Source organism: Nomascus leucogenys, chromosome X (genome assembly GCF_006542625.1).
Source record: "Nomascus leucogenys isolate Asia chromosome X, Asia_NLE_v1, whole genome shotgun sequence".
Classification (NCBI taxonomy): Eukaryota; Metazoa; Chordata; class Mammalia; order Primates; family Hylobatidae; genus Nomascus; species Nomascus leucogenys.
In genome coordinates this window covers 62,961,637-62,987,912 of record NC_044406.1, presented here as the reverse complement: position 1 = coordinate 62,987,912, position 26,276 = coordinate 62,961,637, and the positions used below count along the sequence as shown (strand labels likewise).

General features: G+C 49.5%; 3 protein-coding genes across 4 annotated transcripts; 2 read left to right on the top strand and 1 right to left on the bottom strand.

Annotated features, from left to right (window-relative positions):
• The first annotated feature begins 47 nt into the window (after window positions 1-47).
• IL2RG (interleukin 2 receptor subunit gamma) lies at window positions 48-11,418 on the top strand. Of its 2 annotated transcripts, XM_030806749.1 has the most exons (9): window positions 48-109; window positions 6,712-6,781; window positions 7,473-7,626; window positions 7,830-8,014; window positions 8,222-8,361; window positions 9,432-9,594; window positions 10,127-10,223; window positions 10,476-10,545; window positions 10,901-11,418. In XM_030806749.1, exons 3-9 carry the CDS (start codon window positions 7,490-7,492, stop codon window positions 11,084-11,086), a joined length of 978 nt encoding a protein of 325 aa, XP_030662609.1. In that variant the 5' UTR covers window positions 48-109; window positions 6,712-6,781; window positions 7,473-7,489; the 3' UTR covers window positions 11,087-11,418. The 2 variants fall into 2 exon arrangements, with proteins under 2 accessions (XP_030662609.1, XP_003272738.1); XM_003272690.4 differs by lacking the exon at window positions 48-109 and having other exon boundaries at window positions 6,575-6,781.
• A 659-nt stretch (window positions 11,419-12,077) lies between these two features.
• Window positions 12,078-14,932, top strand: CXHXorf65 (chromosome X CXorf65 homolog). Its single transcript, XM_003272691.2, has 6 exons — window positions 12,078-12,286; window positions 12,392-12,478; window positions 12,681-12,818; window positions 13,984-14,052; window positions 14,416-14,522; window positions 14,709-14,932. Exons 1-6 carry the CDS (start codon window positions 12,262-12,264, stop codon window positions 14,832-14,834), a joined length of 552 nt encoding a protein of 183 aa, XP_003272739.1. The 5' UTR covers window positions 12,078-12,261; the 3' UTR covers window positions 14,835-14,932.
• Window positions 14,933-15,286: 354 nt separating this feature from the next.
• FOXO4 (forkhead box O4) lies at window positions 15,287-22,965 on the bottom strand. Its single transcript, XM_003272692.3, has 3 exons — window positions 21,835-22,965; window positions 17,079-18,135; window positions 15,287-16,742 (listed from the first exon to the last, which is right to left on the bottom strand). Exons 1-3 carry the CDS (start codon window positions 22,285-22,287, stop codon window positions 16,735-16,737), a joined length of 1,518 nt encoding a protein of 505 aa, XP_003272740.2. The 5' UTR covers window positions 22,288-22,965; the 3' UTR covers window positions 15,287-16,734.
• Between the last annotated feature and the right edge of the window lie 3,311 nt (window positions 22,966-26,276).

Below are 26,276 nucleotides of genomic sequence, written 5' to 3'. Positions count from 1 at the left end.
GGCCTGGCCCGGTGGGGGCGGAGCTCTGTGCCTCGGGAGTTTTTCGGCGGTGGCGGCGGCAAGTCGATTTCACTCAGCGAAAATCTATGAAACGTTCCGGAGGCGCAGAGTGAGCTGGGGATGCAAACCAGGGAAGAGGGAGGCCTCTGTGATGCTGAGTTCTGACTGGAATTCGGTTCCCAGAGCCTAGCTCAGTTTTGGCCTAGAAAAGTCTTCAATAATATTTGCATTGGTTAGGAACTCCGTCTATTACAGATCAGTTCGTTTTTTAGCTCCGGCATCTGAAAAATAGGTGCGCTAACACCTCCTTCAAGGGGCTATTGTGAACATTAGAAACTATGTATGCATGAGAAAGAACCTATTAAACCCTGAAAGGCTGGCTCTAATCCCTCAAGGTCTACCATCGAGTTGTCTAACCTTTTCTTGTTTGTTTTTTCTGCCCAAGGGTACCGCAGACTAACGTTTTTGATTCACAAACCCTTAAAGGTGCTGATGAAAGCTATGGACCTTCTTCCCAGAAATAATAATAATAATAATATGCATATATTGACATGCAAAATGTTACTTTAGATTCTTAGATCCCCTGAAGTTCATCCATGTATCCCCTAAGGATCCATGAACTCCAGGTTAAGAACCCTTGGTCTAGCTAAAGAGGCACCTACTGTGTCAGATGCTTTTCAGACACTATCTCCTTTAATCTGCTCACAGCCTCATGAGTTAGGGATTGTTATTGGCTCGATTTTGCGGATGAGGAAGCTGGTTTTCAAAGTGTGAAAATTCACTTACCCAATATTATACAGCTAGTGAGTAACAGAGCTGGCACTAAGATGCTCAGTTCCAGAGTCAATATCCTATTGTCGTATTGCTATTTGTTTATTTATTCTGAGGCAGGTTCTCCCTCTGTCGCCTAGGCTGGAGTGCAGTGGCGCGATCACGGCTCACTTGCAGCATCAACCTCCTGGACTCCAGCGATCCTCCCGCCTCAGCCTCCCAGTAGCCCGGACTACAGGCGTGCGCCGCTGTGCTGGCCTTGTATTGCCTTTTAGAGAAAAGACAGCCAGTGCGCTATAACAAAAGTAACAAATAACGATAAACAAAAATAACACCAGTAACAAAAATAACAAAATGCTATTGAATCACAACGGAAAGAAAAAGTAATTCAAGGTGGGGAGCGGTGGCTCACGTCTGTAATCCCAGCACTTTGGGAGGCCAAGGCGGGCGAATCACCTGAGGTCAGGAGTTCAAGACCAGCCTGGCCAACGTGGTGAAATCCCATCTCTACTAAAAATACAAAAATTAGCTGGTGTGGTGGCAGGCGCCTGTAATGCCAGCTGCTCGGGAGGCTGAGGTAACATTTGAACTAACTCTGAAGGATATTTTTATTTTTGTTTATTTTATTTTTTATTTTATTTATTGTTTTGAGACGGAGTCTCACTCTTGTTGCCCAGGCTGGAGTGCAGTGGCGTGATCTTGGTTCACTACAACCTCCGCCTCCCAGGTTCAAGTGATTCTCCTGCCTCAGCCTCCCCAGTAGCTGGGATTACAGGCTTGTGCCATCATGCCTAGCTAATTTCTGTATTTTTAGTAGAGACGGGGTTTCTCCATGTTGGCCAGGCTGGTGTCAAACTCGTGACCTCAAGTGATCCGCCCACCTCGGCCTCCCAAAGTGCTGGGATTACAGGCGTGAGCCACGACGCTCAGCCTGAACGATATTTTATTTATTTATTTATTTATTTATTTATTTATTTTGAGACTGAGTTTTGCTCTTGTTGCCCAGGCTGGAGTGCGATGGCGTGATCTCAGCTTACTGCAACCTCTGCCTCCCTGGTTCAAGCGATTCTCCTGCCTCAGCCTCCCGAGTAGCTGGGATTACAGGCATGCACCACCATGTCCAGCTAAATATTTTTTTGTTGTTGTATTTTTAGTAGAGATGGGGTTTCTCCATGTTGGTCAGGCTGGTCTCGAACCCCCGACCTCAGGTGATCCACCTGCCTCCACCTCTCAAAGTGTTGGGATTACAGGCGTGAGCCACCAACCTGAAGGATATTTTTAAAGGATAATTTTTCTTTTCTTTCTTTTTTTTTTTTTTGACAGAGTCTCACTCAGTGGCCCAGGCTAGAGTGCAGTGGTGCAATCTCACTTCACTGCAACCTCCACCTCCTGGGCTCAAGCGAACCTCCCACCTCAGCCTCCCAAGTATCTACTACCACAGGCGCTGGCCACCACACTTGGTTAATTTTTGCTTTTGTGTGTGTGTGTGTGTGTGTGTGTGTGTGTGTGTGTGTGGAAACAGGTTTTTGCTATGTTGCCCAGGCTGGTCTCAAACTCCTGGTCTCTAGCGATCCACCCACCTCGGCCTCCAAAAGTGCTGGGATTACAGGCGTGAGCCACAGCACCCGGCATAAAAGAATTTTTTAGGGCAGTTTTAGATTCACAGCAAAATTGAGAGGAAGGTATGGAGAATTCCCATATACTGTCTGCCCTCACACGTGGATAACCTCCCCCATTGACATCCCCCACCAGAGTGGGCCAGGCATGGTGGCTCATGCCTGTAATCCCAGCACTTTGGGAGGCCGAGATGGGTGGATTGCTTGAACCCAGGAGTTCTAGACCAGCCTGGGGAACATGGTGGAACCTCTATTTCTCCAAAAACAAAATAAAAAATTAGCGGGGTTTAGGGACAGGCGCCTGTAGTCCCAGCTACTCTGGAGTCTGAGGGGAGGGAATCACTCGATCTCAGGAGGTGGACGCTGCAGTAAGCCATGATGACCCCACTGCACTTCAGCCTGGGCAACAGAGTGAAACTCTGTCTCAAAACAAAACAAAACAAAACAAAACAACAACAACAACAACGAACCCACCAGAATGGTATATTCGTTACAGTTGATGGACCTATCTTGAACATCATTACCCAAAGTTCATGGTTTACGTCAGAGTTCACTCTTGATGTTATCTTATACAGTCTGAGAGTTTGGACAAAAGAATAACATGTATCCACCATTGTAGTATCTTATAGAATATTTTCACCGACCTGAAAACTTTTTCTGCTCCACCTATTCATCCTTCCCTCTCCGACAACCCCTGGCAACTGCTGATCTTTTTACTGTCTCCATAGTTTCACCCTTTCCAGAATGTCATATAGTTGTAATCCTATAGTAGGTGGCCTTTTCTGCATGGCTTCTTTCACTTAGTCATATATATTTAAGTTTTCTCCCATGTCTCTTCGCGGCCTTAATAGCTCATTTCTTTTTGCACCGAATAATATTTCACTTTCAGGATGTACCACAGTTTATCCATAAACCTACTGAAAGACACCTTCATTGCTTCCAAGTTTGGGCAATTATGAATGAAACTGCTATAAACATCTGTCTGCAGGTTTTTATGTGAACACAAGTCTTCCACTCCTTTGTTAATACCAAGGAACATGATTGCTGAAAGAGTATGTTTAGTTTTATAGGAAACTGCCAAACTGTCTTCCCAAGTGGCTGTACCATTTTTGCATTTCCACGAGCAACAAATGAGAATTGTTCCTGTTGCTTCACATCCTTGTCAGCATTTGGCGTAGTCCGTGTTCTGGATTTGGGCAATTTTTTTTTTTTTTTTTTGAGACAAGGTCTCACTCTGTCACCCAGACTGGAGTGCAGCAGTGCAATCTCGGCTCATTGCAACCTCCGCCTCCCAGGCTTAAGCAATTCTCCTGCCTTAGCCTCTCAAGTAGCTGGGATTACAGGAATGTGCCACTACTGCCTGGCTAATTTTTGTATTTTTTAGTAGAGACGGGGTTTCACCATGTAGGCCAGGCTGGTCTTGAACTCCTGACCTCAAATGATCCACTCACCTTGGCCTTCCAAAGTGCTGGAATTACAGGCGTGAGCCACCATGCCCAGCCTCTTTTTTTTTTTTTAAAACAAGAGATGGGATCTTGTTGTGTTGCCCAGGCTGGTCTCCAACTCCTGGGCTCAAGCAATCCACTCGCCTCAGCCTCCCAAAGTGCTGGGATTTCAGGCAAGGCGTGAGCCACCTTGCCCAGCCCATTTTGGCTATTCTAGTAGGCATGTAACCCTGAAGGATTTATTTATTTTATTTTATTTTTATTTTTTAGGCAGAGTCTTGCTCTGTCACTCTGGCTGGAGTGCAGTGTGCGATCTCAGTTCACTGCAACTTCTGCCTCCTGGGTTCAAGTGATTCTTGTGCCTCAGCCACCTGAGTAGCTGGGACTACAGGTGAGTGCTACCAAACGTGGCTAATTTTTGTATTTTTGGTAGAGACGGGGTTTTGCCTTCTGAAGGATTTTAGCCTACAGAAAGTTAGGAAGAGGCTAATTCCAGAGAAAGTAAATGCGTATGACATATCCAGTGTGGCTGGAATTGATCATTGGAGCTTGGACTTTATTCTGAAGGCCATGAGTAGGTTTTGAAGACTTTTAAGTTGCAGAATGCCCTCTGTAGTAGTGGGTTGAATGTGGCCTCCAAAAAGATACGTTCACTTGGAACCTGTGGATGTCACCTTCTTTGACAAAAGGCTTTTAGCAGCTGTAATTAAGGCAAAGCTCCTAGGAGAGAACACCCTGTATTAGGGTGGGCCATAAATCCAATGACAGGTGTCCCTGTAAGAGAAGAGAAGGATAAAGGAGATGCAGAGAAGAAGAGGTAGTGCAAAGATGCAGGCAGAGATTGGAATGATGTGTCTACAAGCCAAGAAGCACCAAGGATTGACGGCAGCTACCAGAAGCTAGAAGAGAGGCATGGAACAACTTCTTCCTCAGCGCCTGCAGAAGGGACCAACCCTGGCCACGCTGATTTCGGACTTCTGGGCTCCAGAACTGTGAGAGAATAAATGTCTTTTTTTAAAATTTTTATTTATTTATTTATTTATTTATTTATTTATTTATTTATTTGAGATGGAGTCTCACTCTGTTGCCCAGGCTAGAGTGCAGTGGCACAATTTTGGCTCACTGCAACCTCTGCCTCCTAGATTGAAGCGATTCTCGTGTTTCAGCCTCCTGAGTAGCTGGGATTACAGGTGTGCGCCACCATGTCTGGCTAATTTTTGTATTTTTAGTAGAGACGGGGTTTCACCAGGTTGGCCAGGCTGGTCTCGAACTCCTCAAGCAATCCACCTGCCTTGGCCTCCCAAAGTGCTGGGATTACAGGCGTGAGTCACTGCACCCGGCCGAGAGAATAAATTTCTCTTGGTTTAAGCCACTCAGTTTGGGGATAACTTATGGCAGCCCTAGCAAACTAATACATACTAAAGATACATACTAAATACTAAGCTGGGCCATATAGTCCAGTTTTCCTGAGACTCCCAGGCAAGTGCTGTTTTTCTTTGCTTGATATCCTACCCCACTTTCTGTCTGGTAAAATTACACTCATTCTTTAAGATGCCACTGAAATAGCACCTCTTCAGCACAGCATTCACTAAACTATCCCCCTCTCCATCTTGGTAAATTTAGTTACTTCCTCTTCTGTGCTCACATACTTTGTAGTATCTCTACATTTATGCTATAGGACTTGTTACACTATGTTGTATTACTTGTTTATGTCTTCCCCACTTTTCCGTGAGCATCTAGAAATATGAGGATGTCTTGTTGGTCTATTTCCAGAACATAAGCACAGTGCCTGGCACATATTAAAAACTTAATAAATGTTTGCTGAATAAATAGTTTCTGTAAGTGGCTTCTCCAATCAGCTCTGTGTTTTGGGGGAAGGTAAAACTGGCGACAGGATGAAGAATGGATTAGAGAGCAGAGGGCCTTTAGAAAGGGAGGCCAGTTGGTGGAGTCTAGAAAGAATCATGACTAGAGCTAATGAAAGACTGATTTAGCAGAGTGGCTGTGGTAATGGAAAGGAGGAAACTGTTGGGAGAAACACCACAGAAGCAGAGTGGGTTATATTCTCCGGGTGAGAGAGGGGGAGAAATTGAAGCTGATTCTGAGGTTTCAAGTCTGGGTGACTGAGAGGGTGACGATACCATTGACTGAGGTGGGGAAGGCAGGAAGAGAAGCAGAGTTGGGGGAAGATGGGAAGCTTGAAGCTAGTATTATTGTTCCTCCATTTCTAGAATATTTTTGTATTATAAGTCACACTTCCTTGCCAGTCTCAACAGGGACCCAGCTCAGGCAGCAGCTAAGGGTGGGTATTCTGGTTTGGATTAGATCAGAGGAAAGACAGCTGTATATGTGCCCACAGGAGCCAAGACGGTATTTTCCATCCTCCCAAAACAGTAGAGCTTTGATAGAGATTTAAGGGTGACCGAGTCAAGGAAGAGGCATGGCATAGAACGGTGATGTCGGGGGTGGGAGTTCAGAACTTCCATTATAGAAGGTAATGATTTAGAGGAGAAGTTGGTTGAGAATGGTGCTAGTGGTAGTGAACAGATCCTTCCCAGGATCTAGGTGGGCTGAGGATTTTTGAGTCTGTGACACTATTGTATATCCAGGTTTAGTTTCTGTTTACCACCTTACAGCAGCACCTAATCTCCTAGAGGACTTAGCCCGTGTCGCACAGCACACATTTGCCACACCCTCTGTAAAGCCCTGGTTTATAAGGTTCTTTCCACCGGAAGCTATGACAGAGGAAATGTGTGGGTGGGGAGGGGTAGTGGGTGAGGGACCCAGGTTCCTGACACAGACAGACTACACCCAGGGAATGAAGAGCAAGCGCCATGTTGAAGCCATCATTGCCATTCAGATCCCTCTTATTCCTGCAGCTGCCCCTGCTGGGAGTGGGACTGAACACGACAATTCTGACGCCCAGTGGGAATGAAGACACCACAGCTGGTGGGAAATCTGGGACTGGAGGGGGCTGGTGAGAAGGGCGGCTGTGGGAAGGGGGCTGTACAGAAATCTGGTACCTGCCACTGGCCATTACAATCATGTGGGCAGAATTGAAAAGTAGAGTGGGGGCCGGGCGCGGTGGCTCATGTCTGTAATCCCAGCACCTTGGGAGGCCGAGGCGGGCGGATCACAAGGTCAGGAGATCGAGACCATCCTGGCTAACACGGTGAAACCCCGTCTGTACTAAAAATACAAAAAATTAGCCGGGCGTCGTGGCAGACGCCTGTAGTCCCAGCTACTCGGGAGGCTGAGGCAGGAGAATGGCGTGAAACCGGGAGGCGGAGCTTGCAGTGAGCCGAGATCGCGCCACTGCACTCCAGCCTGGGCAACAAAGCAAGACTCCGTCTGAAAAAAAAAAAAAAAAAAAAGAAAAGTAGAATGGGAAGGGCAAGGGGGAGGGTTCCCTGCCTCACGCTACTTCTTTTTTCTCTCTTGTTTGTTTGTTTATTTCTTTCTTTTGAGGCAGGGTCTCACTATGTTGCCTAGGCTGGTCTCAAACTCCTGGCCTCTAGTGATCCTCCTGCCTCAGCCTTTCAAAGCACCAGGATTACAGACGTGAGCCACCATGCTTGGCCTCCTCCTTCTGACCATCATTTCTCTTTCCCTCCCTGCCTTCATTTTCTCCCCAATCTAGATTTCTTCCTGACCTCTATGCCCACTGACTCCCTCAGTGTTTCCACTCTGCCCCTCCCAGAGGTTCAGTGTTTTGTGTTCAATGTCGAGTACATGAATTGCACTTGGAACAGCAGCTCTGAGCCCCAGCCTACCAACCTCACTCTGCATTATTGGTATGAGAAGGGAAGGGGGGGGTGGAAGAAGAAGAGGTGGGTTGGATCAGAGACCAAGAAAGAGGGTAGCAAGTCTCCCAGGTGCCCCACTGTTTTCTCCTGGGGTAAGTCATAAGTCGGTTGAGGGGAGATGAGGCTAGGCTCTGGATATCTGCAGTACCCAGACTGGCCCCACTGTTCCTCTTCCAACCCTTCTCCTCTAGGTACAAGAACTCGGATAATGATAAAGTCCAGAAGTGCAGCCACTATCTATTCTCTGAAGAAATCACTTCTGGCTGTCAGTTGCAAAAAAAGGAGATCCACCTCTACCAAACATTTGTTGTTCAGCTCCAGGACCCACGGGAACCCAGGAGACAGGCCACACAGATGCTGAAACTGCAGAATCTGGGTAATTTGGAAAGAAAGGGTCAAGAGACCAGGGATACTGTGGGACATTGGAGTCTACGGAGTAGTGTTCTTTTATCATAAGGGTACACGGGCAGAAAAGAGGAGTAGGGGATCAGGATGGGAAGGGAGGAGGTATTAGGGGCACTACCTTCAGGATCCTGAGTTGTCTAGGCCAGGGGAATGACCACATATGCACACATATCTCCAGTGATCCCCTGGGCTCCAGAGAACCTAACACTTCACAAACTGAGTGAATCCCAGCTAGAACTGAACTGGAACAACAGATTCTTGAACCACTGTTTGGAGCACTTGGTGCAGTACCGGACTGACTGGGACCACAGCTGGACTGTGAGTGACTAGGGACATGAATGTAGCAGCTAAGGCCAAGCAAGTAGGGCCAAAGGATTCAACCAGACAGATAGGAGGACCTAATATCAAGCTCCTGTTCTCTGCCTCCCAGCTTCTCTGCTCACCCCCACCCTCCCTCCTCCAACTCCTTTCTCCCGTATTTTCTCCAGTGAGTTTTCTTTTTTCTTTTCTTTCTTTCTTTTTTTTTTTTTTTTTTTTGAGACGGAGTCTCACTCTGTCGCCCAGGCTGGAGTGCAGTGGCGCGATCTCGGCTCACTGCAAGCTCCGCCTCCCGGGTTTGCGCCATTCTCCTGCCTCAGCCTCCCGAGTAGCCGGGACTACAGGCGCCCGCCACCACACCCAGCTAATTTTTTGTATTTTTAGTAGAGACGGGGTTTCACCGTGTTAGCCAGGATGGTCTCGATCTCCTGACCTCGTGATCCGCCCGCCTCGGCCTCCCAAAGTGCTGGGATTACAAGCGTGAGCCACCATGCCCGGCTCTTTCTTTCTTTCTTTCTTTCTTTTTTTTTTGAGACAGAGCCTCACTCTTTTGCCCAGGCTTGAGTGCAGTGGGGCGATCTTGGGCTCACTGCAACCTCTGTCTCCCTGGTTCAAGTGATTCTCCTGCTTCAGCCTCCTGAGTAGCTGGGAGCATGCACAACCATGCCTGGCTAATTTTTGTATTTTTAGTAAAGACAATGTTTTGTCATGTTGGCCAGGCTGGTCTTGAACTCCTGACCTCAGGTGATCTGCCCACCTCGGCCTCCCAAAGTGCTGGGATTACAGGCGTGAGCCACCATGCCTGACACCAGTGAGTTTTCATTAGGGATTCCCTACCCATACTCTTCCTGATACCAGATAGACAAGTAAACAAAAGGAAGCCATTGAGGGAATCCAGAGGGGAGGCATTAGATTCAAGTCAGTGAAGGGAGCAGTGTGGCTTGAGTAGTCAAGAGACGAGAGAGAAACTGGGCAGTAGCAGAGATGACACTGGTGGGTGTTCAGGAGTATGTTTTAATTCTCCCTTCTCTCATAGACACCCACTTTCCCTCATCCTCTTTCTCTTCAAGGAACAATCAGTGGATTATAGACATAAGTTCTCCCTGCCTAGCGTGGATGGGCAGAAACGCTACACGTTTCGTGTTCGGAGCCGCTTTAACCCACTCTGTGGAAGTGCTCAGCATTGGAGTGAATGGAGCCACCCAATCCACTGGGGGAGCAATACTTCAAAAGGTAAAATGGGTCCACATGACCCAATCCATGAGCCCAACACCCCAGCCTTTCTAACACCACTGTCTTTTGCTCCACTTCCCTATCACTAAAGCCCCCAAACTTGGTGCCCCATCTCCCCACACAGTCCAACCCCAACCTCTAGAAATCAAGGTTTTTCTGTGTAGGGTTAGGTTAGTATGTTGTTAGAGTAGGGGGGTGGATTGAGAAGGAGGCTGAGGGGTACTCAAGGGGGCTATAGAATGTATAGGATTTCCCTGAAGCATTCCTAGAGAGCCTGCAGGGTGAAGATGGCTTTGGAACCAGCTGGATCTAGGCTCTGCCACACACTACCTCTTTGGCCTTGGGCACATCACTAAACTCTTGGATTCTGTTTCCTGAGATGTAAGATGGAGGTAATTGTTTCTGCCTCACAGGAGCTGTTGTGAGGATTAAACAGAGAGTATGTCTTTAGCGCAGTGCCTGGCACCAGTGCCTGGCATGTAGTAGGGGCACAACAAATATAAGGTCCACTTTGCTTTTCTTTTTTCTATAGAGAATCCTTTCCTGTTTGCATTGGAAGCCGTGGTTATCTCCGTTGGCTCCATGGGATTGATTATCAGCCTTCTCTGTGTGTATTTCTGGCTGGAACGGTGAGATTTGGAGAAGCCCAGAAAAATGAGGGGAACGGTAGCTGAGAATAGCAGAGGAGGGTTTTGCAGGGTCTTTAGGAGTAAAGGATGAGACAGTAAGGAATGAGAGATTACTGAAGAGGGTTTGGTGATGGAAGGAAGCCACAGGCACAGAGAACACAGAATCACTTTATTTCATATGGGACAACTGGGAGAAGGGTGATAAAAAAGCTTTAACCTATGTGCTCCTGCTCCCTCTTTCTTCCCTGTCAGGACGATGCCCCGAATTCCCACCCTGAAGAACCTAGAGGATCTTGTTACTGAATACCACGGGAACTTTTCGGTGAGAACGCTGCCATAAGCATGCTGCAGTCTATCAACTGCCAACTGCCTGCCAGCAAGACAGACAGAGTGTGGGGGTGGGGGCAGAGAGGAGAGGGAAGGAGGCCCTGCACTAACTGTCAGGATGTGGCCGACCAAATGGGGGATGGACTATACAGAGAGAGACACACACAGAAGTGCAGATTATAGATTGAGTGAGGCAAATGGAAACTGGTATTGGGGGCCCAGGAGCCTGTGTATCCCTTCTGTAATCAATTACAGTGGTTGCAGACATCATGAGTACTCCTTTGGCACAGAGCTCGGTCTTTTACTTCCTGCCCTTAATTGACCCCTGACCTGGACATATCTGTCTTTAGGCCTGGAGTGGTGTGTCTAAGGGACTGGCTGAGAGTCTGCAGCCAGACTACAGTGAACGACTCTGCCTCGTCAGTGAGATTCCCCCAAAAGGAGGGGCCCTCGGGGAGGGGCCTGGGGCCTCCGCATGCAACCAGCATAGCCCCTACTGGGCCCCCCCATGTTACACCCTGAAGCCTGAAACCTGAACCCCAATCCTCTGACAGAAGAACCCCAGGGTCCTGTAGCCCTAAGTGGTACTAACTTCCCTTCATTCAACCCATCTGCGTCTCATACTCACCTCACCCCACTGTGGCTGATTTGGAATTTTGTGCCCCCATGTAAGCGCCCCTTCATTTGGCATTCCCCACTTGAGAATTACCCTTTTGCCCTGTACGTGTTTTTCTTCTCCCTCAGTCTGGCCCTTCCTTTTTGCAGGATTCTTCCTCCCTCCCTCTTTCCCTCCCTTCCTCTTTCCATCTACCCTCCGATTGTTCCTGAACCGATGAGAAATAAAGTTTCTGTTGATAATCATCAAAAATGTCTGTCATGGGGGTGGGGAGCAGGGGAAGCCTGGGATGCAATGAGGGTGGGAGGGGAAGAAAAAGGAGTAGTACATTCATGCTATGGAGGCAGGAGTATTACCAATTCGCTAGAAAAAGAGTACTATTCTGGAAACTGACTTTTTTCCAGGTGTCCTGCACTCATTCCAGGGTTTAGAGTTAGACTTACAATGGGCTGGGCGTGGTGGCTCACGCCTGTAATCCCAGCACTTTGGAAGGCCAAGGTGGGTGGATCACGAGGCCAGGAGATCGAGACCAGCCTGGCCAACATGGTGAAACCCCGTCTCTACTAAAAATACAAAAATTAGCCAGGCGTGGTGGTGTGCTCCTGTAATCCCAGTTACTTGGGAGGCTGAGGCAGGAGAATCACTTGAACCCAGGAGGTGGAGGTTGCAGTGAGCCGAGATTGTGCCACTGCCCTCCAGCCTGGGTGACAGAGGGAGACTCCGTCTAAAAAAATTAAAAAAATAAAAAAGTTAGACTTACCATGTTGCCCCCCCTTTTCAACTAATCTTAAACATACCCCACCCAAGTTTTTCTCTTCTCATCCTTACTCTACTTTTTGGCCACACCTGCCACTTCTGACCTCATAATCCCTTAACTGCAGCCTCAGGCCCCACCCCTGGGGATACTGGTTATCCACAACTATCAACAGCTCTCTCCTGCCTGTCCAGCCTGGGCATCCTCAGCCTATGAAATCCATCTGCCTCTCCAGTCCACCAACCCTATAGGCCTATTTGCCCCACACGAGGCCTCCAGAACACCCTCCTTCTGCATGACTCATCAGGGCACTTTGTGAAGAGTGAGGCGATCTTGAGGGCATGTTCATCTTCATCAAACATGGAGGTGAGGGGCAGCACAGAACTAGAGTCTGTGGATGGGGGTGGAGGGATCTGAGGGCAGTGGAGATCACAGAAATGGGCCCATGTGTCCCATCCTATCTCTTCTCAGATAATCAGCAGTTTCTGGTCAATACCAACTGTGCTGTCGTCGTGTTGCTGTATTACATCTGCAGTAAAGTAAAGTTGCCTAAAACAAGTGAGGAGCTTGGGGAGGGGACTAATGGCCAAAGGTCAGAAGGAGTTGGGTCATCTCTAACCCCCAAGCCCTCCTCCTGGCAGGAAGGGAGTTCCTCATATCCTTACAGCTTCCTCCAACCCATTCTGTATAGGATCACTGGCCCCTTTTGCTCCCACTCTCTTTCCTTAGCTGCCCCAATTACCCTGTGATCTCCCTGCAGACACCATCGATTTGTGTGAACAAATGGGGAAAATGAAGATGCTTTTCCTGATGAAGCCCAACCATGCAGAGTATGCCAGCAAATACCTTACAGCTCGAAGCACCTACTACGTTTGTAAGGTGGAGCGTGGGCCACCAGGTAGAGGCTCAGGAGTGTTCCCCAGAAATAGAATAAGGCCTTCAAGATAGATTATGAACCTTATCTTCAAAACAAGGCATCCAAGGCTGGGCACAGTGGCTCATGCTTGTAATCTCAGCACGTTGAGAGGCCAAGGCGGGAGAATCGATAGAGGGCAGGAGTTTGAGACCAGCCTGGGCAACATAACAAGACCCTGCCTCCGAAAACAAAACCAAAACCAAAAACAACCAAAACCAAATTAAAACAAAAAACAGAACACCCTCAAACAACAGAACACCCTCAACCAGATCCAAATTGACCATCTCTAGTCAGCCTAAGGAAGGGCACTGCCTCTATAGTAATAGGTTACCTCACACATACTCTCCTCTAGGTCCATACCTAAGGGGAAGAAATATCCACTAGCTCAAGGTAGGTTTTTTTTTTTTTTTTTTTTTTGAGACAGAGTTTCACTCTTGTCCAGTTGTCCAGGCTGGAGTGCAATGGCGCGATCTCAGCTCACTGCAACCTCTGCCTCCCAGGTTCAAGCGATTCTCCTGTCTTAGCCTCCTGAGTAGCTGGGACTACAGGCGCCTGCCACCAGGCCCAACTAATTTTTTAGTACAGACGGGGTTTCACCGTGTTGGCCAAGCTGGTCTTTAACTCCTGACCTCAGGTGATCCACCCACCTCAGCCTCCCAAAGTGCTGGGATTACAGGCGTGAGCCACTGTGCCCGGCAAGGTAGTCTTTATTTTTATTTATTTATTTATTTATTTTTATTTTTTGTGATGGAGTCTTGCTCTGTCACCCAGGCTGAAACAGTGGCATGATCTTGGCTAACTGCAACCTCCACCTCCTGGGTTCAAGCTATTCTCCTGCCTCAGCCTCTGGAGTAGCTGGGATTACAGGCGCCCACAACCATGCCCAGCTATTTTTTTTTTTTTTTGTATTTTTGGTAGAGATGGGGTTTCACCAAATTGGCCAGGCTAGTCTCGAATTGGCCAGGCTAGTCTGGAACTCCTGACCTCAAGTGATCCGCCCACCTCGGCCTCCCAAAATGCTGGGATTACAGGCATGAGCCACTGCGCCCGGCGGGTAGTCTTTAGTGTTAGGTCCTGGAATCTTGGGCTTCTGAAGGGTGGAGACTGGATGACAGGGGCTGGAGATAGCACATGGCTGTGTTCACAGGAACCAGGCTGGAGAATGCTTACACAGCTTTTGTGCCTCTTCTCAAGAATCCGGAGCCTTGGCTGCTTGGTAAGAAGTGAGATGGGGGAGGGAAGAACATGAAGGGTACAGTATATAGCTGTATGATGGAGAATGTAGGGTGGGACTAGCGTGATATGGTAGGTCAGATGATAGGAGCCCAGGAAAAGGGGGGCAGGGTCCAGGTCCACTTTAGGAGGGACGTTTAGCTCACACCAGGTGGAATGTGCATGCGTTACTTCCCACTTCCCCCATTTCTTGGCCATCTTCTCCATATATCTCCCTATCACCATTCCATCATTTCAATCTTAGGCCAAGTGGGGCTCCAGCTGATGGTTTGAACAATGAATGGGAGCATCAGGAGGGTAAGGTCTCTAGTTCTCAGAGGTGCAGGTGCCTTTTCCTTGTTCTTAGTTGCACTGCGCATACAATGTGATGCCCTGGAGAGGAGACGAATTCAAATACTTAAAATGAAAGAAGCCAAGAAGGTCGTTATAACTGAACCCCCTGCAAGTGTTCCGGTAAGACTTGCCAAATGTGATCTGCCCCAGCACCCCCCTCTCCCTACCAGCCGACTGAATGTTCCTCCACCCCAGCCCTCTGAGATGAATTTCCTGCCTCCAATTTCTTTTTTCCTTCCTTTGGCCCTTGGGTTGTAGAAACCTTCCCTGTAGGGGCCTCTTTGTTTACTTACTTTCTTTTTCTAGTCCAAGCAATCAGGACAATCAGACAAAAAGAAGTCCACTCGCAAGTCTCCGACCTTTGGGAACAGACCAGACTTCAGGAAGAATAAAGGTCGCCAACTCAATAAAACCACCAAGCAAAAGAAGTAATACTAGGTGTGAAATTACTGGAATTTAACGTGAGATTTCTTTTTCTAGAAAGACTGCTTCTCCCAATATCTGCACTAAGGGTTGAGTATGTACGCCCCAGGCACCGAGGGGGCTCTGAGGGTGGATGGAACTGCAGGAGAGGGCTGGGGCAAGCACATGGGTGGGGGTGAGGAAGGCTGTGAAGTCTAGTACAATGAGCCTTTGAGGGACGGAGTAGGGGGTGGGGTCTTCTCAAACCAGACTGCCTCCCCTTGGGAGGCCTATCTCACAGCCCGCCTACTCCTGCAGGGGTTAGGTGTCCCTCCACTCCCACACTCCACCACCTCCCCGGGCTGAAATTCCCCCACCCTCCTCCATGTCTCTGCCTCTGGGCAGTTTCTTCCTCCCGCCGTTTGCCTTTCCCCCTCCCTCCCCCTTATCCAAGGGGAGAAGCAAGGCAGCAGAAACCAGAGCTGGTTATAGGCATTTATTGAATTTATTCATTTATTGATTTGACACACTTCCCCACTCCAATCTAGCACATGATACAATCTGGGTAGGCCAGGCGCTGACACAGGAAATGATGGGAACCCACAGCAGGGGTGGGGGAGGGGACGATGCAAAGGGCACTGGGGGAAGGGCTGCTTTGGGGGCTGGGGTGGAGAAGGAGCCCCAGATGGCCTCCCTGGCAGGTGCTAGTAAACCTGATCCACATTCCCCCCATCTCTGCTCATTTCCCAGACCCTCAGCCAAGCTCCCCAGCTCCCCCTTCCCTGTTCCTCCCCTCCCCACTGCCTGCTGCCACACACACTTCCACATAACCCCTGCAGTCAGGGAAGGGGAAGAAGGGCAGGGACAGCTGTCAGGGGCCTTGAACAGGGAGGTCTCTGTACCTAACTTTACCATCCTAAATCCTTCCCTCCTTCTCTTCTCTCCCCTCCCAGTCTCTTCCCTGGCCCCAAGCTAATTCCAGGCCTTCAATGTACTCTCCCACCATAGCACTAACCCATGCTGGGTCATAGAAGAGTGTGGCTGCACCCCAACACCACACACTCCCAGGCACAAGTTGAAGGAATGAGAGGACCTGGGTTAGCTTTTTCCTTAGGGAAACTCCAACCTATTTCTGCATAGACCTTTCTCTATACCTGGTCCATAGGGGAGCTCTTCCCTGTGTTTACTATTACTCCCTGCCTCTCCCCACTTCCCTGTGTCTCTCCTAGTATTTATTGTCTGTAGTGTTTGTATCATGTCACTATCACAAAGCCTTCAGAAAGAAAAAAAGCATTCTGCCCACCACTAGCACCCTGCCATGGTTAAAAAATCTCTATATTTGTGTTTATATTTCTTTAAAAGTTTATAAAAAGCCTTTCTGTTATCTGCAGCCTTCTAAGGGTGATTTGGCCTGGCGAGCCACTCCAGTGCTCAGACCTTGGCCCTTCCAGATTCCCTAAACTGCCCACCCACCCCACATCACTGGCCTAAGGGGCCACTGCATAGAAATCCCAGGCTCCAGCTAGCCTAGCTCAGCTCAGATAAGACTCTCTACAAAAAATCCTGCTCCCAAAGGCAGGGGTAAGGCCACTGGTGACTTCACATTTCCAACAGCATTGCTCATCTTGCTACAAAGCCTAAGGGAGTGGGAATGGGGAAAGCCGATGATGGCTCCTGAGAGGGGGCCTTACCCCCTAATTGGCACAGTGAGAAAAACCCTCTGCCCTTTCCCCTCCCATCTCCCTCCCCATATCGTCCCCAGATGGGGCAGCTTTATCTTTATAATTTCTTCAACACCTGTGTGTGACCAGACCCCACCCTAGCTCTAAAGCAGGGTCCCAAATTCCTGGGGAGGGCTCAAGGGTAAAGAGTAGATATGAACACGCCTGGCTCCACCTCTGAAGCAGGGGACAAAGCTTCCAGCCATGACTCAGGGATCTGTGGGAAGAAGAAACGGAGAACAAGGTAAGAGGCTTATCTGGGGCTTGCCAACATTCTATCATCCAGATTCCCACCAAAGAAGATGGTGGCACCTACCCCGCTTCCATACACATATCTTTTCTGTGCTACCTTGCAGAGGTGGGCACAGCTAAGGGGCCTGGAGGTTCCATCCGGAAACTATGCTACTGTAATATGACATCTTCCCTCCAGTTCCCCAGGAGCTCTGGCTACCACTTGTCCTAAATCTCCCCTTCACCCAGATCATGGGACTAGCTGGGCACCTAGGAGTGGTCATAGGCTATGAGGTGCTGTGGTGATTAGGGGGTACTGTACCTGGCTCAAAGTTGAAGTCCAGTCCCTCGCCCTCATCCATGAGGTCACTGATGATGTTATCCATGTCACACTCCAGGTTCTCCATATACATATCAAGATCTAGATCCTGAGGCATTCTGTCTTGGCTTGCAGCTTCAGTAGGGGGTGTGAGCACAGGAGTCCCCAGAGCCTTGGGGATGGGGGCATTTGCCATGACTGGAGGTGGTGCTATCATAGAAAGGGTGGGAACCAGACTGCTGGGGCCTGGAGCCTCTAGGGGCTTGGGACACAGGCCGACGCCCGTGGCCAGCTTACTGGAGGAAGGAAGCCCCCCCAGCAACAGAAGAGTCGGAGCCTGGGACAGAATGGGATCTACCTGGGTCATGAGGACATCAGCAGGGGGTGGTGGCGTATCAGAGGTGAGCAGGGCCTCCAGAGCCTGGGAGCTGGAGAAGCACCCTTCTCCTGCTGACAGGGGCCCCTCTGCTGGGCTGAAAAGGGAGCTGCTGTAGGTGTGTAAGGGGCCGGTAACCCCAGGATGCTGCAAAGAGAAGCCAGAGAGACCACTCCGAGATAGCAGGGAATGGGAAGGGGTAAGATTGAGCCCATCTAACAGCTCTAGACCTTCATTGAGGGTGGGAGGGACACCCCCTGCATAGCTGCTGACTGAAGCTGGTATTTCCTCCGCCAGCACCTCAGACTCTGGCCTCAAGGGGGACAGCCGGGTGCTGACACTGCTGGCATTTGAACTGCTTCGTGGACGGAAAGTGGTCCACATATCGGCTTCTTCACGGTTTCGAGAGCAAGGGCTGCCTGACCACTTGGCAAAGTGGCCGACAGGGCTCGTCGGAGTTGCACCTTCGGCTGGAGCTGGCAGCACAGGTGGTTTCTTCTTGGGGGCTTTACTGCGGCCCCGGAGCAGCTTGCTGCTGCTATCCATGGAGGCGGCCCGGCGGCGGGGGGCTTTGCCGCTCTTGCCTCCCTCAGGGTTCAGCATCCACCAAGAGCTTTTGCCGGTGGCCTCGTTGTGAACCTTGATGAACTTGCTGTGCAGGGACAGGTTGTGGCGGATCGAGTTCTGGAGGGGCAGAGATGGCAGGAAAGGGGCGTGAGGTACTGTAGGGGAGGTCAGTGGCCAGCGGTCAAGTCTAAGAGGATGCTGGTCCCCGATGATCTAGGGGTTAGGGTTTGGCACCACCACCGCAGCGGGGTTCATTTCGGGGCTTCATTTCCCAGGTCATTAAAGTTTAAGAAAAACTTTAAATAATTTACAAAAAAAGAGAAAAAGATAAAAGATAAAAGGATGCTGGAACACAGCAGGGGTATTCCTGGAGACTCAAACAAAGTTGAATCCAGGGGGGAAAACTGGTAGAAGTAGGGGTGGGGGTGGGGTGTGAGGGGAGACCACACACATTTCCCGCTCCCAGACAAGCTGCTCAGCCTCTGCTCCAGACTTCTCTGTACAGCGGGTGGGAGATAACGTGTAATAATCCACTGCAGAGGGCATGGGGGTGCCCACCCTGGAAAAGCTCCTGGTACTCTGCTCCTCCCAGGGCTTGGTGTGTGTTTTGCGGGGGGGTGGGGGGGCGGTACCTGGGGCTGGTGGGCACTGGGGAGACGTGCTCCTTGCCCAGCAAGAACTAGGTTCAGGTGGGAAAGAGCATTCCACCCCTTTCCTTGAGTGCAGGCTTGGGTGGAGTTTACGGGACAGTGGTACAGCACCAGCCCAGGATGGACCCACCCTGCCCAGAGCCAGTTCTCTGAATAGGCTAAAGGGCTGGAATCTCAGCACAGCAGGTGCTCCATTCCCCACAGAGCATTTGGGCCACCCAGCTCTCTATAGAATTTAAAGATTCCTTTTTTCCCCCCTCCCCGAATCCCAGCCTTATTTCTTCCAATCCACAACACACATCCTCAACTACATTCAGTTCAGGTTCAGGCTTCTTGCTGTGCCTCAAATACGTGAGGTGCAATCTTCCCCTCCCCTCTTTTCCGAGGAGGGATCTCCCCTCTCTAAGTTTTACTAGTTCCGTCAAGACCAAGCTTCAGTTCCACCTCTTTTATAAAGCGGCTGCTTGACTTTGGCAGCCAAATTTCTAGTATAGTATTTTTAAAATCTGCGCCACACAATTTCACCCAATTTATATTGTGTGGCTTATGGTTTCATGTAATTCGTCTCATCGAGTGTAAGCGCCAAGTGTAATGTCCTCCAGTCCCACATCCCCCAACGGAGCCCTCCCAGAGCACCAAGCTCACAGCACATACTCTATACCTACTCAAGCTCACAGTATATAATCAATATTTGTACCTGATTGGTGGGTTGCCCCTGGGTTGACAATGGTGAGGCTCCCCTTGAGGCTCTGCCAGCTCTTCAGTGCCTTGGGTATTGGAAGCTGTATGTTTTCCCTTCCTCCCTCACTGGTGACATTCTACTAGGGAAACGATGCTTTCCAGTGGCCCAGGGAGCTGAGATTGGCAGCTTCTTCAGCCCCCAGTGCAGCTTATATTTACTGATTGCCGCGGGGCAGGCTAGTTACACAAGGAGTTTGGCCCTCCCCTGGCCACCCCCCTTCCCGAAACCTGCCTTCTTTTCCCTACCTCCTTCCCAGTGCCTTTCCCCCATTTCTCAGGAATTTGTGCATAAACTCTTCAACCTTGGGGGCATTTGACCTCCCACATGGAGCTCTTTAGTTTAGAAATTCAGGAGGAGCCCAGAAGTGCTTAGAGCAACTAGGAGGCTGAGGCCATGGGACGGTCAGAAACTACTTGTTTCTCTGACTGGTGCTCTTAAGATAAGGAGACCCTTTGCCTGGGGAATGATGCTTCTTGTTCCAGGGCTCTTTAGCCAAAGAACTCCTTGTGTTCCTGGGACCCTGAGGTAATGGCATTTCAACTGTGCTGATGTTCCTTCAAGGAGTGGCACTTGTCCATCCGGCCTCACCTCATAGTAACTAAGGACCACAATGACCATGACCTGGCACTATGATCTCTCCTCTTTTTATCCTCTAATTCTGGATCTACTTGAGAAGGTCAATTCCTTTCCCTACTACTTAATAGCCACAAGGCCCATTTGTCTCCTCTTCTTTAGGCCTTGGAACTAGCAAGTGGTACAGACTTTTAATTGGAGACGTCAGTTTCCCAAAAGCCCATAACTCTTACATGTTGGAGGGCAGGGTGGTGGGGGTGACTGCTAATTGCTCCCCAAGCCACCTAATCTAAACTTTCTTGTTCTAAGTGAGTGCCGCCCCCTGGTGGGGTGGGAGTAACCTTGGCATATCATCAGGGAGGCCAGTTCAGTCATGAGACTTCCCCTTAGAGAGGGGCAGGGGGGGCCTTGAAGTTCCAGGCTCAGCCTGATTTGATTTTGCCATCATTCCAATTAGAGCAAGCCAGGCCCTTTTAGGGAATATGATTTATAGTTAGACCTGAGTTCAAGTCCTCACCCTGCTGTTATTAGGTGAGTTTCCTAACCTTTTGGTACCTAGTTTCCTAATGTGTAAAATGTGGAATCTCAGAATTGCTGTAAAGATTAATAAAACAAAAACTTTGAAAACTACTTTGTAAACTCTAAAGCCCCACATAAGTGTAGATTATAAAGACGGACTATACTCCCACAATATAACTAACAACTTGTTATTTCCTCTACCCTGGAAAATGAACCTAAGGGAAAAGAAAAACAGCTGTGTAGGCTGGGTCCAAGGAGGGGAGCTTTTTATGAGCTGAGACTGTGGTGTGGCAGTCTACCCAGAAATAGTGCCAAGGGTCTCAGTCAGCTGTCCTATCTTCTGTTCTGCCCAGCCCCTAGAGATAGCACAGATCTGATCCCTCAGTCTCCTATACCTAGGGGAAGTTCCTCTGCTCATCCAACTTTCTGTACTTGGTTATATGCTGACCTCACCACCTACAGAGGTACAAGCCAGCAATAGGGCTCGAGGCTCCCCAGTTTTGTGATTAGAGCCCCATGTTTCTCAGGACAAGTTTTTCGGAGTATCTTTTGAGATATTCCCTCACAGTTTCTTCACAGAAGGCCAAGGGAGCTCCCAACTTTGTGCTCTAAAGTCAGAGCCCTACCTCCTTCTTCATGACTAATATTCCTTAACAGTAAAGGATGACTTCTCCCCAAAACTTGGATAGCCCCTTACAAGGGAGAGTTTCTTGGCAGCACAGGGTAAACTGAGACAGGTGGCAGCTCACAGCCCTTTTTCTTCTTAGTGCATAAGATCAGCTACCTTTCCCCATGAATATTATTGTTTTTACCCTTTGCCACTGCACTCCCTCCTCCTGGGTAGAGCAGTGCTAGAACAGTACCACTACACTGAGGTATTGGGAGGCAAGCAGGGAATCCAAGTAATCCCACAGGAATGGGAGAAAAGGTGTTGGGGTGGGAGGTGGGGGAGGAGGGAAGGGTAGGTTCATGTGGGGAATCCACACAGTTCCTGCTGTACATAGGATAAAGACTTCTCTGTGGGAATAAGTGTTTGGGGCAGCCCAAGCCAAAGTGCTGCGAGTGTTGAGCAGTGAGCAGAGAATTCGATTTTCTCCAGGGCAGGGACAGTGTCTTATTCATCTGTGATCCTTCAGCATCAAGCACCCAGTGTGGCATATACTATGTACTAAGTAAATGTTTGTCTAACTGGAGATTGAAGGTGGATCTCTGGGCTTCCCAAAGGGGGTGGGGGTGGGAGGTAGTAAAAGGGGCCCCAGGGTAGAAGTAAGGGAGGCTAGGGGGTCCAGGGGGTAGATGGTGTTGGGAAGAAGGTAAGAGGGTCATAATTACCTTCCATCCTGCTGAGCTGTTGCTGTCACCCTTGTCCTTGAAGTAGGGTACAGTACGGACCATCCACTCGTAGATCTGGGCAAGTGTCAGTCGCTTCTCCGGGGCGCTTTCAATGGCCTGGCTGATGAGTTCTGCATATGACTGATTTCCCCAGGCATTCCGGCGGGAGCCTCCCTTCCGAGGACCTGTTACAGCCCCCAGGATTCCGGGCTGGGGGCCCCCGGCCGGCTCTGGGAGCCGGGAGGGCAACAGGATCGGCTCTGAGCGCCCCTCCGTGTGTACCTTTTCCCCCAGACCTGGCTCCACCTCGGGCGGCTCGGACGGCTGGTTAGCGATCTCTGGTCGGGGAAGGGGCCAGGTGCAGGAGCGGGGACGGCTCTGGGGTTCGAAGTCGGGATCGAGGTCTATGATCGCGGCAGCCTCTGTGGCTGAATTCTCATTCCCCGGATCCATACGTGGAGTTGGACCTCCCCGGCTCAGCGTTCAGTGAAGCCTGCCACAGTCCCTCACGATGCCTCCCCTCAGGGGGGAAGCATCGAGGGCCAGGAGGCACATTCCTGCCAGTCTTCAGAAAGTCGCGAACTTCCCCCTAGTCCCAGGACGCTAGTCCCTAAGCTGTCCCTTCACACAGTTCTCCGATCCCCTTCCCGACTACAGCCTGCAGCCTCAAAGCTCTTTCCGAGATGCCACCTGTAACCTCTGCCGAGTGAAGACACTTTTTCTGCAACCTCTCACTCAGCTTCCTGCTCTTTTAAACCTGAGGCACGGTATCCCCTCATACATTGCGCTCCCATCACCGAACGTCTCCTTAGCCGCAGTTCCCTCCCCCTTTTAAGTTGCTGCCCCCCGGACACTCCTCCCAAATTTCCTCCACCCGGATTGCTGCCCTCCCCCACGCCCCGCTCCCCCGCGTCACTTGCCCCTCCCCTGACTCCCCCTTCCCCCGCCTCTTCCCTTCTCGCCACTCTTAATAGGGTCCGGGTCCCCGCGGCTGCGGCCTCCCTTATTCCCGCACCGATTCCCCTATCAACCCCCCCCACCCCCCGCCCCCCGGGTTTCCCTTTTGTTTTGCTCCAAGCAGCAGCCCCCTCCTGACGTCTCTGTTTACCACTCGCCGGGGCAGCCATCTGCGCATGCGCCTCGAAAGCCAGTCGGGAAACCGAGTTCTGCAGTCGTGCCACCGTGATCACTCTTGAGGACTACATCTCCCGTCCTGCTTCGCGGCCAGGAGCCCGATACGGCGGCAGGAGAGCGGCGTGGCAGGATATAACGAGGTGGAACTTTAATTATTAGAAGTCGTCGCGGACTCTTTCTTTTCTTAAGAATCGTTTTTCACCCTTTCCCCCTTTCCATCGTCTCCTTTGTGATTCGGAGTTGCCTAGGTGACCAGATTGAGAGGTGCTAGCCTTTTCCCTCCTTCATTTAGGAGAGGGCAAAAGGGAAAAAAATCTTCTCTTCAAGAAGCAGGAGACCAAGAAGCAAGAAGCAAGGAACTGACTAGAAAATAGGATGTATGCACGTTGGAGAGTTGGGTGGGGGTCTTGTGTAACATAAGCAAATGGTTAGCCCACGGTGGTGTTCCCCCTCACCCCCTTCCTCCTCCCTCCACCCGCCTTCATCCTCCCATATGCAGTTCCCACTGACAGTGAGGTCTCACTTACCAATCAGTTTCCTCCACTGGCTCTTCTGGCTTTCCCTTCAACACTGATATTCTCCAGGTTCACATCTCCAACGGCTTCACTTCTCATTCAACAGGTCCTAAACTCATTATCTGTTCCTGCACCCACACCCCTATCCTCTGGCTACCCTTATCTCTGAATTTGGCTTATGGTAGTCCTGATCTACCCAGTCTCCCAAGCTCCAAGCAGCAGCTTAGAGGTAATTACCCATTACCTCTTCATCTCTGTAACTTTCTACATCCAAATCCCAGTTCAAGACCTATTTATAACTGCATTTAAATTGTAGGATCAGCCGGGTGTAGTGGCTCACGCCTGTAATACAGCACTTTGGGAGATCGAGGCAGGCGGATCACTTGAGGTCAGGAGTTCGAGACCAGCCTGGCCAACATGGTGAAACCCATCTCTGCTAAAAATAGAAAAATTAGCCTGGTGTTGGGCACGCACCTGTAGTCCCAGCTACTTGGGAGGCTGAGGTGGGAGAGTCGCTTGAACCCAAGACGTGGAGGTTGCAGTGAGCCAAGATTATGCCACTGTGCTCCAGCCTGGGTGACAGAATAACACCCTGTCAAAAAAAAAAAAAAAAAAGGTGCAGTATCATCTTAATTGGATCTCCTTCCATCAGTCTTTACCTCACTACAGTTTATATTCAGAGCTGCCAACAAGGTGACCGTTCTAAGAAACATGTCTGGTAATTATGGCTAAAATGTATGGAGCCCTTATTATGTGCCAGTCTCTGTGCAAATTGCTTTACGAACATTAGTTCATTTACTCCTCAATCATTTACTCCTCAATTCAACCCCATGAGGTAGGTACCACTATTATCCCCATTTTATAGATGAAGACACTAACAATGCTCAGAGCTTGACTTGCCCAAGGAGGCAGAACTGGGATTATATAACTTACATGTGATTGTATAATTTCTTTCTTTCTCTCTCTCTTTCTTTCTCTCTTTCTTTCTTTTTCTTTTTCTCCTTCCTTCCTTCCTTCCTTCCTTCTTTTTTGAGACATGGTCTTGCTCTGTCACTCAGACTGGAATGCAGTGGCGTGATCTTGGCTCACTGCAGCCTTGACCTGCTGCGCTCAAGCAATCCTCCCACCTCAGCCTCCGGAGTAGCTGGGACTACAGGCATGTGCCACCACACCCAGCTAATTTTTGTATTTTCTGTAGAGACGGGGTTTCACCATGTTGCTCAGGCTGGTCTGGAACTCCTGACTTCAAGTGATCTGCCTGCCTTGGCCTCCAAAAGTGCTGGGATTACAGGCATGAGCCACTGCGCCCAGCTATAAATTTTGTTTTTTTGATCATGTAATTTCCCTGGTTAAATCTTCCTCTGATTTTCCCCATTGCCTGTGTGATAAAGTTCAAATTCCCTAGCAAGGCATGCCAGGCTCCTCAGATTCAGGCCACTTCACACCTTTCCTGCACACTAAGTTACAAGCAGAGTTTCACACTATTTCCTGGAAATACCATGCCCTTTTATACTTTTCTGTCTGCATCCTGGGATATCATCCCTCTTGTCATTCCTCTCCACGTCTCTTATTTTGGAAAACTCCTATTCAGCCTTCCCTGTCTCCCTTAGGTGTGATTAATTCTCCTTTTTTTCTGCATTCCTAAGCACTTTGTGCAGTCTTATGTTATATAGCACAAACTATATTGTATTGTAATTATTTGTTTACTTATCTGTCTCTCCCAATAAACTGTGAGCTCCTATTTATTTTTTTTGAGACAGGGTCTCGCTCTGTCACCCAGGCTGGAGTGCAATGGCACGATCTCGGCTCACTGCAACCTCCGCCTCCTGGGTTCAAGCGATCCTCCTGCCTCAGCCTCCCAAGTAGCTGGGATTACAGGTGCCTGCTACCATGCCCAGCTAATATTTGTATTTTTAGTAGAGATGGGTTTTCACCATGTTGGTCAGGCTGGTCTTGAACTCCTGGCCTCTGGTGATCCACCTGCCTTGGCCTCCCAAAGTGTTGGGATTACAGGCATGAGCCACAGTGCTCGGCAAATATCATTTATTAAATGAAATATCACAAATAGCATTTGGACATTTAACAACTTTTAAATAAACGTTTCCTATGCATTTTTTGCCTGGCCCTGTTCCAATTGTTAGACAGCAACCTTTGAGGGGCAGGGACTGTAATTTGGCTTGTCTGCCACTTGTAGTGTTGCTATTATGTTCTGTGATGATGCGGCCTTCCTCCTGTGCGGAAGGATATCCACGCAACCCAGGATTTTTCAGTGGTGGCAGCACATTGGGCCTTCAAAGTGATATTAGCCTGATCATGGTAAAATAGCCATATTGGTTCTCCATATTCCTGCCTTCTTCTGCTCCAACATGCATTTGTCCTCCACCTGTCACCTAGGTGTATACAGAAGGCCATATATTTCCATCTGAGGTCCAGACTAGAGAGATGAGACATAGTTGCTCATGATGCCTGCAAACATTCCCTGCACATGCCCTTTTTTCCTTCACCCCAGCTAAGGGTGCCTGATAAGTGCTGCACGAGTGGTGAATTTGGTAGAGGAGAGAGCCTTGTGGCACTAGGTCACAAGGAGATCTCTTCTAACTGAAACAGCTATGATGGCAGATCATGCAGAGTTACTGAGACAGGGAAATGGCAGGGTGGGGCAGGCACCTGTCCTGGCCTGAGTTATATCTTGCATTGTCTCTCTTTGTGCATTTGTTTGAAAAGGTCCACCTCTCCACCACCTCATGTCCATCACCTCCTTAAATTTCCAATTCAAAGCTCAAAACTAACCTG

Coding starts and splice junctions, on each gene's coding strand:
- IL2RG (XM_003272690.4), top strand. CDS start 6,667: ATGTTGAAGCCATCATTGCCATTCAGATCCCTCTTATTCCTGCAGCTG. Junction 10,224..10,475: donor GTGTATTTCTGGCTGGAACG/GTGAGATTTGGA, acceptor CTTCCCTGTCAG/GACGATGCCCCGAATTCCCA. Junction 10,546..10,900: donor AATACCACGGGAACTTTTCG/GTGAGAACGCTG, acceptor ATCTGTCTTTAG/GCCTGGAGTGGTGTGTCTAA.
- CXHXorf65 (XM_003272691.2), top strand. CDS start 12,262: ATGTTCATCTTCATCAAACATGGAG. Junction 12,287..12,391: donor CATCTTCATCAAACATGGAG/GTGAGGGGCAGC, acceptor ATCTCTTCTCAG/ATAATCAGCAGTTTCTGGTC. Junction 14,053..14,415: donor TCCGGAGCCTTGGCTGCTTG/GTAAGAAGTGAG, acceptor CCTTGTTCTTAG/TTGCACTGCGCATACAATGT.
- FOXO4 (XM_003272692.3), bottom strand. CDS start 22,287: ATGGATCCGGGGAATGAGAATTCAGCCACAGAGGCTGCCGCGATCATA. Junction 18,136..21,834: donor ACAGCTCAGCAGGATGGAAG/GTAATTATGACC, acceptor CTGCCCCTCCAG/AACTCGATCCGCCACAACCT.